The sequence below is a fragment of the Lepidochelys kempii genome, chromosome 6 (assembly GCF_965140285.1).
Source record: "Lepidochelys kempii isolate rLepKem1 chromosome 6, rLepKem1.hap1, whole genome shotgun sequence".
Taxonomy (NCBI): Eukaryota; Metazoa; Chordata; order Testudines; family Cheloniidae; genus Lepidochelys; species Lepidochelys kempii.
The window spans coordinates 29,306,090-29,320,029 of NC_136385.1; the positions used below are offsets into that span (position 1 = coordinate 29,306,090).

Here is a 13,940-nt window from a genome sequence, read left to right on the forward strand (position 1 = left end):
AAGCCAGACCTGGTAGGCCATGCTACTACATCATCCCTGCCTCCACTAGCTGCAAAGCTGTGCTTAATACTGAGTCAGAACATGACCTTGAGGAGTTGAGTTAACAAATTGGATCCAATTTGATAATGAAGACAGGCTCTTAGGATGCCAGGATTTAGCGCATAAACCTCAAGAACCTGAGAAATAAGGGCTGCTTTGGCCTCCTCTTCCTGTTGGGAGAGATTAAAAGAACTGGTCGACATAGACCAAATAGGAGTTGTTTGGGAGTCAATAGCTCCTAGTCCAGAAGACTCAGAAGAAATATTTCCTGTGTTGACTGGACTTGTAATTTGGGACATCAGTAATGCTATCAAGCCATGCAATCACTTTAAGTCAAATTGCTTAAAATAATGTTTTAAACATAATTTTTAATCTAATGTTGTAAATTCCCGGGTGAAGGTGGAGTGGGTAATGGTATAAAAACACCTTATATCACAAAACATAAAGCAAGGTTGTCTAAATACATTAGTCTGTTTCTCCCCATCCCTGCCCTATGTTGTTGTCAAGGAGAGAATTCCTGGATTTTGAAGCAGATTATGTTGCTAAACCATGAAAAAATTATGAGGTAACAATGCACTTCAAATCACTTGCTGTCAGAGATGAGTTAATAGCAAATACACAGAGTTAAATGTTCAAAGTGTTATGTGAGGAGGAAGTAGCTGGCCATTGTTAGCGGAATTTGTGCATATCACAGAAGTGAACCATAAAAGTATCGGACTGGAAGGGATCTCGTGAGGTCTTCTAGTCCTGCACTCAAGGCTGCCCTCGTGCATCCCCACTTATTGCTTTTAAAAAATAAACCCCCCTTTTTAAAGGAAATAGCATTAAATTAATATCTAACAAGAGGTTGCAGAAAGGCTAGGGAAGGTTGTTTTGTGAGCAAACTGTAACAGCTAAAAAACCAGTTATGTGCATGCTACAGGAGGAAATTAGGGCTCACTGAAATCATTGCCTTTAATGGTGCAGGATCAGGGCTCAAGGCAGAATAGTTTCTCTGAAACCCTGCTTGCTTTACATTAGAGCAGCTGATGCTGTTTCTGCACTGAAGAGAATGATGAAAAACAGTTACAAATGAATTATATTACAGTCCCAAACAACACAAACCCACCCTAAACTTAGTGTACTAAGATTAGAGACAGTTGAACATTATACAGTTGGAGCATTAAAGTTACACTTTATCAAGGCTGATGAGCCATTTCCTAACATTTTTTCCCCTCACAGTAAAGCATCTGATGCTGACAAATTGGTATTTCCCTTTTCAATTTCCATCAGTCATGACTAGACAAATCTATTTTCTTGCCCAAGTGAACAAACACAATATAGAACCGTGCTTTGCATGTGATTCAGCTTTAAATATTAGTGGTTAGAGGCATCTGAAAAAAATACAAGTATGTTGATAAAACACTGACATTAACAATGTAATTTTGGGGCAGTCAATTAAGGCAAACTGAGGATACCGGAGTACAAGAAGCTATTCAAGTATCACTGATCATGTAATCACTATTGTACAAGAAAGTGTACTTAAAAAAAATATGGAGGGAAGATTTACAAAAGGAAGCTGCTTGGAGATACATACCCATTGTTAAAACAAAAGGCAAGCTGAGGTATCATTATATCTGTTTATTTATATGTCAATAAAATCCTGCCCTGGGGAACCACTTATTTCAGCTGCCTTCATTTGCAGGAATTAAACATATTTTAACCAACAAAGAACAGGCTTGCTGATTTCATGAATTATCACTGTGGTTAACCAAGTAAAATTTTTCTTTGATTTTTGATGTTTTACAGGTAATGTGTTTTATAGCAATTCTCCATAGCAAGCCTTATGGCTTCCTCAGTTTCCCATAGCATGTGATGCTGACAATGTTCATCCTGCCTTTCATCCATAAAATTCCTCCCACCCCGCAATGACAATAGGCAATTATTAGTACAATTGGAAAACAGTGCTTCACCTCCCCCAACTTTCTGACATGTTTGTTGTAATAATCTTTACAGCCTTGAAAAACACCCCAAACTTCAGAAGTTGTTAATTACCAGCCCCTAGAATCATTCTACAAAGAAAAGACACTATTCAATTTTGCAGTTCATGTTATTGGCAAACCAATAAGGAAGCTGATCAGATAGCATAGTGGCAACATTGTGAAAGGCCTATGAACTAGACTAATTCAGGCTAGTCAAGTCTATGAGTGAAATCCTGGCCTATGAAGTCAATGAGAGTTTTGCCATTGACTTTAGTTGAGCCAGAATGTCACTCTATGTTTCTGAACAGCAACTGCAAATATCAGGAGTAATTCTTCCCCTTCCACTTAGTTTAGGATCTAAAAAGTTTGTCCCCAATGGATACACACATGATGTCTGATATAATAATAATACATCTGGGAGCTAACATCTTACCTTTAGCTGTTGTGATTACTATTGCATAGGCCGTTAGCGGTCCATTTTTTGACTCAAACCTATTGACCTCAATTTTAAAGGACTTGTGAGTGACTGACGTAATATTAGGCTCTTCTCCTGGAGCAGGTGGGTCTGTAACAGAGAAATATTAATATTAAATTAGCATCTCAACATGTGGGAAGGAAAAGGTGAATCAAGGAGAAAGATACCTTATGTTGAAATATCTATCTTCTCCAACTACCTAGGAAAAGTTACAAAGAAAGCCCACCATTTTCTCCCATTATTGCAATTTGCACATTGGGCGACATCATATAAACGCACATTACCCAGCACATTTTAATGTCACTTAAAGAAGCATCTTTAAAACCAAGCAAGCCAACAAAGAAATAGTGTCCCATCCATATAAAAATGCTGTAAGGAAATGAAAGTCCGTATCTTTGATCATACTAGTTCTACAGAGTTAATATATATTATATATATATATATATATATTCTCACACACAACTTTGAATGAAGATAAAGTCTCTCTCTCATAGCTTGAATATTCACATGTACTGTATAATGCTACACATTTTGCATTTTGTAACTTAGAGTTCTTTTTTTTTTTGGCCCTGTACCCCACACCAAACTTTTTACACTTACCCGTGATACTTGTAACACATGTTCTTTCCACTGGAAGGCTTTCTTTCCCACATGAACGGGTTATAATCCTAACATTGTAGGAGGTAGAATAATTTAAATTTGTTATAGTTGTATCTAGGTTACCAGACCAAACCAGTGTTTCATTGCTCCAGGCATCATTGAATGTATTAATGCTGAAGCCAGTACTGACACCAGCAGGGAGCTCCCACTTTACTGTTAACTTAGGCTCTTTAGTCACTGGTGTACAGTTAAATGAAGACACTGGTGCAGCATCTGCAAAAGAAGAAAACAGCTTAGTGGAACAAACTGGATGGTTATCTTAGGGTGACCAGGTGCCCCAATTTTATAGGGACAGTCCCCATTTTGGGGTCTCTCTCTTATATAGACTCCTATTACCCCCCCCCCCCCCACCTCTGTCCCGATTTTTCACACTTGCTGTCTGGTCACCTTACATTATCTGTTTAATCCACTTAAGGTCCGCAGGGCAGGAGCCCTGGTTTTCATCTGCCTGTGAAGCACCACGTATGTTTATTGTAATACTGTACATAAGTAATAAATATTATCTAGCACCTATTTCCTTTTATGTTCTCTGCTATTTTTCTATTCCCTCTCATCTCTATACCACATGCCAGTCTTTCTTCCCATGGCGCTATATTCCTTTCTTCTCTGATTTATAGTATACATTTTGCCTTTATTCTCTGACCACTTTTTTCTTTTAACATTCCGAGGTTTAAGAGTTTAGACTGTGTTTAAAAACGCAGGAAAAAGTGCAAAGGAAGAAGCAACTAGCTTGAAAAAAATCTGTCATCCAAAAGGTAAGTGACATTAAATACTTCATGAATGACTGTTCTACAGAAAAAGACTGCTGTTATCCTTACATGGTGGCGCACAAAGATCGTGGGCTAAATTCCACTCTGATGCATACCTTCTGCTACTTCATTGGAGACGATGGATGTGCACAGAGTTAAATTTTATTCCCAAATGTCTTCAAAATATTTTTATTCCAATTCTGAGTTCACATACATTGGTATAAAACCAGTGTAACAATACTGACTTCAGACAGGCAAAGTATAAAATACAAAATAAAATAAAAAACATCAGAAATCTCATATTGCATCCTCTCAGTCCCTTCATTTGTATGTTTTCTATCAATGATCCAGTCCTGCAACACCTTACTTATGCCACCAGTCCTGATGAAAAGCCATGTACTACTTGTGTAAGGACTAGTAATGCTCCAAGATCAGGACTTTTGAATGTAAACCTCAGAAGTAGGAACTGGTCTGCCTACATATTGGTAAGGCACCTAGCACACTTTTGGGTGCTAAATAAGCAAATCAACTGTTTTCTATCCAATACACAAAAAACAAAGCATTTAAATGAAAGAGGCATATATTTTTGTAACTTGCCTGTACAGTTAGTTATGTTTTTTCGGTTTCCTTCTGTTATTTTATCACCTGCTTGTGGAAACACCGTGAATGTATAGGAGGTGCCAGGGTTTAAACTGGTAATTCTAGCCTCAAATGTAGAATTTGTGAGTTGATATGTATTGCTTTTATTAGTTAGAGATCCATTTCCTTCTGAGACTACTATGTAAGTGTACTGAGAAGCAGCAGTGTCATTGTTTTGCCATCTTAAGTTTACTTCTGTTGTGTTGACATTTATAACTTGGAGGTCAAATACTGGACTGGGTCCTATTGAAAGAGAAAGATATAATGGACATTAGTTAATAGCTGTGCAGAAAGATTTCCTGAAAGAAAGATACAACAGCAAAACAATTAGTGTTCTAATTTGTAAATCCTCCCTGCATGTTGCCTAATCCATACTATAAAGCTGAAGTATAAATATACACATTGATTACGATCTTGTTTACAAAATGGCATAAATCAGGAACAACTATTGAAATCAGTGGAATTATAACACTATAAGCAAGAGCAGAAACAAACCTAGAGAATTATTACTATTCACAAAGATACAGATGCAAACAGGTGCTTAGTGAGTGCGACACGGAGCCCCATTTGTGGTTCACTCCTCTTTACCAGCAACGTATGTCACGCCTGACATACTCACTACAGCTAATACACTGTTGTCATAACATGAATCTAAAAGATGTTGTGTAAGTTATTACATACAAAATGATAATACTCTGGTCTCAAAAATCAGTGTGTGGTGTGTACAAAACGTTATAAATATGTGCCAGAATTATACTCTAAAAATGTGCTTGGTAAGCAATGCCTAAACACAATCGGCCCAAGACAAAGGAATGTTTCTTGGCTTATCCGACCAGCCTGGCCGTCAGGCAGAGACTATGAATGTACATTCACATGCAAAGTAAACAAAGCCATCAGGAGGGCATGTGGGGAAAGATTACCACTTTATCTCCACAGAGGATGGAGATTGTACCCCCAGGAAGCCTTCCTGCCTCTCAAAGCAGGGTCAGTGAAATTTGAGAAGATACAAGGAGAGAGAAAAAACCATTTTGGCATCCTTCACCTGAACCAAGCACTCTGAGGTCTGTGAAGGGTCCTGGCCAAAGAGTCTGGTCAGCCATGCTAGAAGAGTGACTGGGTGAAAAACACTTCTTTGAACAAGAGAGTCTGATTTGCTAAATCAGGTTTTACTCTTAGGAGCATATTTTTACTTTTGTTTGCTTGTAACCCTTTCTATCTTTATTCCTCATACTTGGTATCACTTAACCCTTTTGATAAATAAATTTGTTTTACTTTTACTATACACCAATTCTGTGCACTGATTGAAGAGATGGGTGGGTTAATCTCAGTTAAGCTAACAGGCTGCAATATAGACTCTTTAAAGGAGCAACCAAGTTAATGACTTCTGTGACTGTTCCAGGAGAGGGCTGGCACTGCAGAGATGTCTCTGGGGAACTCAGGAGTAGAGGTTTACTGTTTGTTACCTGTCAAGCAAGGTTTGGACTGGCCAGGGGGGACTGGCAGGGGAGGGGGGATATGTGATGGGGCAAGGCCAGATGGCTATAGAAAAGTAGTGGGAGACAGATATATTAGCCCCAGGCTAAACAAATCCCTGTTACCAGGATAAGTAAATGGCAGCTGCTCCAGGTCAATTAAGACACCTGGGGCCAATTAAGATCTTTTCAAAAGGCAGGGAAGATAGCTAGGTTGATTGGGACACCTGAAGCCAATGAGGGGCTGGCTGAAACTAGTTAAAAGCCTCCCAGTTAGTCAGTTGGGCGTGCATGTCAAGAGCTGTAGGAGGAAGCCGTGCTGTTGGAGGAACTGAGCAGTACAAACCATTTCAGGCGCAAGGAAGGAGGCCCTGAGGTAACGGTGAAGTAGATATTGAGGAAGTGGGGGTTGCTGTGAGGAAGTGGCCTAGGAAATTGTACGCATCCTACTTCCAAAAAGCCAGCTACCATAGCTGCTACTATTAGGGTCCCTGGGCTGGAACCCGGAGTAGAGGGTGGGCCCGGGCTCCCCCCCCGCCCCAATTAATCACTGAGACTGGGAGACAACAGAGACTGTGCAAGGGAGGATTGCTTCTCCTCACCTCCCTTGCTGGCTTATGATGAAAATGGCTCAGAAGGCTGTGACCCTTGCCTCTAGAGAGAGAAGGGCTACGTGGAGGGTCACAGAGAGCCTCTGAAGCTAGCGAAATCCACCAGGAAGTGCGGGACCCAGGGAAACAAGGACAGAGGTTTGTCACAACTGCTGTCAAGCGTTGGATCATCGTTCACAGCGTGGTGGAAGAAAGAGGTTAAAAAAAAACTGCACTGGGTTTTTGGAGATTTTTTTGTTTCATTTTGTGTTTGTTTTGTACCACAATGGAGGAGGTGTTAAGAGCTCTGGTACAAGCCATGGCAGCCCAGCAGGAGGCCACCTGGGTTCAGGCAATGGCACAACAGGAGTGTGTGCGGCTACAGCAGGAAACCAATCAATTATTAATGGGCCAGGTGACCCAAGATTGTGCCCTCTTGCGAGGGGTAGTGGACCAGATGAAGATTCTCACCACCCACGCCCGGGGGTCCGATGGGACGCGAACCCTGAGGGCCACTGGTTGTCTGCCAAAGATGATGTTGGGAGATGTGCTGAGTTGGCCAGCATTCTTGCCCCTTTTTTGTGCGGAGAGGCCCAGAAGGCCTACTTTGACTTGCCTGCCATGGATGCCATTGACTATACCCAGATGAAGGCAGAGATCCTAGCACGATCAGGGGTGACAGCAGCGGTATGGACCCAGAGGTTCCATGAGTGGAAATACCAGGAGAACGAAACCCCAAGGTCCCAGCTATTCGACCTCATACACCTCGCACAGAAGTGATTACAACCCGAGGTGTGCAGCCTGGAGATTTTGGAGACCCTGGTCATGGACCATTACATGCGGGGACTGCCACCAGATCGCCGCAAATGGGTAAGCCAGAACAATCCGTCCATGTCCGATGAGATGCTGGTAGAAAAACGGATGACAGCCAGGGAATTGACCCGACTACCCAAGGAAGGCCCCTTTTGAAGCAAGCACCTGAATCTACAGAGAATTCTTTCCTGGGTATCTGGCTGGTGAATCTTGCCCATATGCTCAGGGTTCAGCTGATCGCCATATTTGGGGTCGGGAAGGAATTTTCCTCCAGCGCAGATTGGAAGAGGTCCTGGAGGTTTTTCGCCATCCTCTGTAGCATGGGTCACTTGCTGGACAATTCTCTGCTCCTTGAAGTCTTTAAACCACGATTTGAGGACTTCAATAGCTCAGACATAGGTGAGAGGTTTTTCGCAGGAGTGGGTGGGTGAGATTCTGTGGTCTGCGTTGTGCAGGAGGTCAGACTAGATGATCATAATGGTCCCTTCTGACCTTAATATCTATGAATCTATGAAAAAAACCCAAACATGGAAGGCTGGGCAGCCAACCCCCCGGGGAGTCCTAGGTGGAAGAAGGGGGCGCCAAAAACCAGCGGGCATCCCAGAAGGAAGGGATTGGCCTGAGTGGGGGGGAACCCTGGGACTAAACCCCCTAACCTCCAGGATAGGGGAGTGATTAGAAGCAATTATAGATGTTATGCATGAGGGGAGTGGGGACACATAGCAGCACAATGTCCCAGCACCGAGGAGCCTATGCAATGTAACCTGGGGGATTGGGAGGTCCCATGCTCCCTTATCCACCTCGTGGGGGTCGCATTAGCCCCCGCATAATTACACCAGGCCAGTGAGGATAAATGGAGCAGAGACTACAGCGCTTGTGGACTCTGGGAGTGCTATCACTCTCATATTGGGTAGGCTGGTAAAAAGTAGTCAGGTGCTACAAGCCAAATGCGTAGCAGTGACATGCGTGCATGGGGCCGTGAGCCATTACCCCACCATCCCGGTGGAGATAGAGGTTCAGGGGAACCCCATTGAGGTGACCGTGGGCATAGTTCCTAAACTCCCATATCCTGTAGTCATTGGGAGGGACTATCCAGGGTTTGATATTTTACTCCCTGCGGAGAGGCTGAAGGGAGGTGGGGACCCTGAGGACAGCGATTCGTCACTGGGGGAATGTCAACCCCCTATGTTTGCTGAGATTTCTCAAGATCTGTTCTCAGCCCCCCGGAAGACAAAAAAAGAGAGGAAGGCAGCGAAGGCCTTGGGAACCTGGATCCTGACCCAGGGCCAGAAGACCGTCCTAGTAGGCAGATGGACACAAGCAGCCAACAGAGAAACTTCCACCACAGAAGGTGAGCCAGAGGCCATGCCCAGCCGTAACAGTAGCGAGCAGTTGGAAGAAGCAGAAGCCGGCCCCTGGGAGCTCAGGCAGGTTAGTCCTGGGAGAGAGACTTTTGGATGAGACCAGGCGGAGGACCCCAGATATGATAACGCCACGAAAGAGGTGGCCGAGATCAATGCGATACCTGTGGATGGGAAGGTCCAGGGTACCGGACCTTACTTTATAGTGAAGAAAGATCTCCTGTACTGCGTGGTGCAAATGCAGGAGCAAGAGATACAACAACTTCTGGGGCCACAAAAACATCAAAAAGCCATACGGAGTCTTGCCCACAGTCACCTGTTTGGAGGGCACTTAGGGGTAGAGAAAACCCAGGCACGGATCCTGAAGAAGTTCTTCTGGCCAGGAGTACACGAATATGTCCAGCAATACTGCACCTTTTGTTCAGAGTGTCAGTTACATAGCCCTCGCCCGCACTTGCAGGCTCCTTTGATACTTCTTCCAATAACAGAGGTTCCTTTTGAACACATAGCCATGGATCTAGTAGGGCCCGGAGAAAAGACAGCTCGGGGCCACCAACATGTGCTTGTTGTACTGGACTATGCAACCAATTACCCGTAAGCCATTCCCCTACGCAACACACCTTCCAAGACAATAGCTAAGGAGCTAGAACAGATCTTTGCCCGGGTTGGGCTACCCAAGGAGATATTGACTGATCAAGGGATACCTTTCGTGTCCAAGTTGATGAAAGATCTCTGTTCATTGCTCCATGTACAAGCCCTACGGACCACTGTATACCACCTGCAAACAGATGGCCTTGTGGAAAGGTTCAATAGGACCCTCAAGGCCATGATCAGGAAAGTGGTGAGCCGGGATGCGAAAGATTGGGATACCCTATTGCCTTACCTCATGTTCGCCATCTGGGAGGTTCTGCAAGCCTCCACGGGTTTCTCTCCATTCAAACTACTATACAGGCGCCACCCCCGGGGCATATTGGATATAGCTAGAGAAGCCTGGGAAGCGGAGCCAAATCCTGGAAGGAACATTGAGCATGTACTGCAGATGAGAGATTGGATAGCCCGAGTTACGCCCATTGTACGGGAACACTTGGAGAGAGCACAGGAGACCCAATGAACCCATTATAACCACCAAGAAAGGCTTTGACGGTTCCAACCAGGGGATCGGGTGATGGTACTGGTGCCCACAGCAGAAAGTAAACTGTTGGCCCAGTGGCAGGGACCCTACAAAGTGATTGAAGCCGTGGGAGAGGTGAACTATAAGGTGCAGCAGCCAGGCCACCAGAAACCAGAGCAAATTTACCACACCAATCTTCTGAAACCTTGGCACGATAGAGAGGCATGCTTAATCACCCAGGAGACCCTTCCCCAGGAGGATAATTTACATGAGCAAGTGAGGATATCACCCGACTTGATGCCAATCCAAAAGATCGAGGCAGCCAACATGATTAATTGTAACCAAGATGTGTTCTCTACAAAATCGGGGCGGACAACTGAAACCTATCACTATATCCGCACGATCCTCGGAGCCAAAGTAACACCGAGACCCTACCAAATCCCAGCAGCCAAAAGAGAAGAAATCAAGGCTGAAGTAAAGAAAATGTTAGGATTAGGTGTTACTGAAGAATCTTACAGTCAGTGGTCCAGTCCAATCGTTCTAGTCCCTAAACCTTACGGTACCAGGAGATTCTGTAATGACTTTTGCCGACTGAATGAAGTATCCCAATTCGATGCATACCCCATACCATGCATCGATGAACTGGTTGACTGGCTGGGTAGTGCCCGATTATTGACTACACTGGATCTGACAGAAGGGTACTGGTAGATTCCCCGACCAAAGAAGCTGAAGCTGAAGCTAAAGAAAAGACAGAGTTCTTTACCCCAGACAGGCTATTCCAGTCCTCCCTTTTGGGCTACATGGGGCCCCAGCCACATTCCAATGCCTCATTGATAAGCTGCTGTGCCCCCATACTAGTTATGCAGCCGCATACCTAGATGATGTCATCATCCATACGCCAGACTGGGGAACCCACTTGGAGAAAGTTGAGGCAGTACTGCGCACCTTAAGGTGGGCTGGCCTCACTGCTAATCCCGCTAAATGTGCCACAGGGCTAGCAGAGGCTAGGTACCTGGGATATATTGTAGGAACGGGCATAGTGAAGCCCCAAACGAATAAGCTAGAGGCGATTCAAAACTGGCCCCGGCCGACCTGAAAGAAGCAGGTCTGCGCATTCCTACGCATGGTAGGCTACTACCAACATTTTATTCTCCGTTTTGCCACTAGGGCAAGTCCCCTAACCGACCTGGTGAGGGCCCGAGGTCCAGACATGGTGTAGAGGACCAACGCAGCAGAGGGGGCGTTCACAGAACTGTAATGACCCCGTACTCATAGCCCCAGACTTTAACAAGGAATTTCTTTTACAAACAGATGCTTCCGAGGTGGGGCTGGGGGCGGTTCTGTCGCAAATGGTGGGAGAAGACGAACACCAAATCCTCTACCTAAGCAGAAAGCTTCTCCCAAGAGAACAGAAATATGCAGTAGTCGAGAGAGAATGCCTTACTGTCAAATGGGCCTTGGAGACATTGTGTTAGGCCAGCGATTTACTCTTGTGATGGACCATGCACCCCTCCAGTGGATGCAGCGGAATAAGGAAAAGAATGCAAGGGTCACTAGGTGGTTGTTATCGCTCCAACCATTCCAGTTCCGCACAGGGCTGGATGCCACCATGGCAATGCTGATGGTCTGTCACGAGCACACTGCCTGGCGTCCCAAGTTGCCCAACTCTATGGTGTTGAGTGGGGGGAAGATATGTGACGGGGCAAGGCCAGATGGCTATAGAAAAGTAGTGGGAGACAGATATATTAGCCCCAGGCTAAACAAATCCCGGTTACCAGGATAAGTAAATGGCAGCTGCTCCAGGTCAATTAAGACACCCGGGGCCAATTAAGATCTTTCCAGAAGGCAGGCAAGATAGCTAGGTTGATTGGGATACCTGAAGCCAATGAGGGGCTGGCTGAAACTAGTTAAAAGCCTCCCAGTTAGTCAGTTGGGTGTGCATAAATCAGGAGGAAGCCATGCTGTTGGAGGAACTGAGCAGTACAAACCATTTCAGGCACAAGGAAGGAGGCCCTGAGGTAATGGTGAAGTAGATATTGAGGAAGTGAGGGCTGCTGTGGGGAAGTGGCCCAGGGAATTGTACGTGTACTATTTCCAAAAAGTCAGCTACCATAGCTGCTACTATTAGGGTCCCTGGGCTGGAGCCCGGAGTAAAGGGCGAGCCTGGGCCCGGGCCCGGGCTCCTCTCTCTTTCCCCTCCCCAATTAATCATTGATACAGGGAGACAACAGAGACTGTGCGAGGGAGGGTCGCTTCTCCCCTCCCTTGCTGGCTTATGATGAAAATGGCTCAGTAGGCTGTGACCCTTGCCTCTAGAGAGAGAAGGGCTACGTGGAGGTTCACAGTGAGCCTCTGAGACTAGAGAAATCCACCAGGAAGCGCGGCATCCATGGAGACAAGCACAGAGCTTTGTCACAACTAGCTTGTACATACAGTGTAACAAAAAAAGGAGGGGGTATTGCATTATACATCAAGAAAATTTACACTTGTAGTGAGATCCACAAGGAGGTGACAGGCAGACCAGTAGAAAGTCTCTGGGTGAAGATAAAAGAGGGGAATAAACAAGCGGCAATGTCATGCTGGGGGTCTACTATAGACCACTAAATCAGCATGAGGAGGTAGATGAGACATGTATAGAACAAACAACAGAAATAACCAAAACACAAGTAATGGAAGCCTTTAACTACTCAGACATCTGTTGGAAAAGTAACAAGACAAAATACAAAATCTCCTATTCATTCTTGGAATGTACTGGGTACAATTTCTCATTTCAGAAGCTGAAGGAAGTAACTGGGGGAGCAACCATTTTAGACTTGAAACTGAACAGCAGAGAGGAATTGGTTGGGAATCTGAAGGTAGAAGAGTGAAAGTGTTCTTCAAATGATAGATTTCATGATTCTAAGGAAAAGAAGGTGAGAGCAGCAGAAAAAGGACAGTGGACTTCAAAAAACAAATTTTTACTAACTCAGAGAACTGGTAGGTAAGGTCCCATGGAAAGAAAATCTAAGGGAAAAAGGGAGTTCAGATTCTCAAAGAGACAAGATTAAAGATGCAACAGCAAACAATCCTGATGTGCAGGAGAGATAGGAAGAAAAGTAAGAGACTGATATGGCTCCATCACGAGCCCTTTAATGGGCTGAAATATCAAAAAGGAATCCTACAAAAGCGAAAACATGACCATTGCTGAGGATGAGTACAAAAGAATAACCCGAGCACGTAGGAGACAAATCTGAAAGACTAAGGGATTCAGTGAGTTACACCTAGAAAGAGACATAAAAGGCGATAAGAAGAGGTTCTAGAAATAAATTATAGCAAGAGAAAGACAAAGGAAAATGTAGGTCCACTATTTAGCAGAGTAGGAGAGATAACAGACCACATAAAGAAGGCTGAGAAGTTAATATCTAACTTTGCTTCAGTCTTCACTAAAAAGATAAATTGTGACAAGATGCTTAAAACAATTAATATTAACACTAAGGGAAGGAACACAAGCCAGACTAGGGAAAGAACAAGTTAAAGAATATTTAAATACTTTAGATGTATTCAAGTTGGCTGGGCCTGATAGAATTCAGGGTAGGGTATTTAAGGAACTAGCTGAAGCAATCTTGGAACCATTAGTGATTATCTTCAAGAGCTCATGAAAGATGGATGAGGTCACAGAGGACTAGAGAACGGCAGACATAGTGCCTATCTTTAAAAAGGGGAACAAAGAAGACCTGGGGAATTATAGACCAGTTGGTCTGACTTTAATACCTGGAAAGATATAAATTACTAAACAATCAATTTGTACGCACACAGAGGATATTAGGGTGAAAGGTAATAGCCAGCATGGATTTGTCAAGAACAGATCATGCTAAACCAACCTAATTTCCTTCTTTCACTGGGTTACCAGTCTAAGGGATGGTGGGAAACAGTAGACATAATATATGTTGCTTTGTGTAAGGCTTTTGACACAGTCCCACATGACAGTCTCATTAGCAAACTAGGAAATGCGTTGTCTAGATGAATTTACTATAAGGTAGGTGCAGAACTGGTTGAAAGAACAGTCAAACAGCAGTTTTTAATGGTTTGCT

At 44.2% G+C, this 13,940-nt stretch overlaps 1 protein-coding gene across 1 annotated transcript in view; it reads right to left on the reverse strand.

Moving 5' to 3' along the window:
* Nucleotides 1-13,940, reverse strand: part of PTPRJ (protein tyrosine phosphatase receptor type J) — a 139,121-nt gene that overhangs the window by 34,408 nt on the left and 90,773 nt on the right. Inside the window, exons 9-11 of the mRNA XM_073347300.2 lie at nucleotides 4,482-4,766; nucleotides 3,076-3,348; nucleotides 2,434-2,565 (exon numbers count right to left, since the gene is read on the reverse strand). Coding sequence (XP_073203401.2) covers nucleotides 2,434-2,565; nucleotides 3,076-3,348; nucleotides 4,482-4,766 — 690 coding nt within the window. The remainder of the gene's footprint in view (nucleotides 1-2,433; nucleotides 2,566-3,075; nucleotides 3,349-4,481; nucleotides 4,767-13,940) is intronic.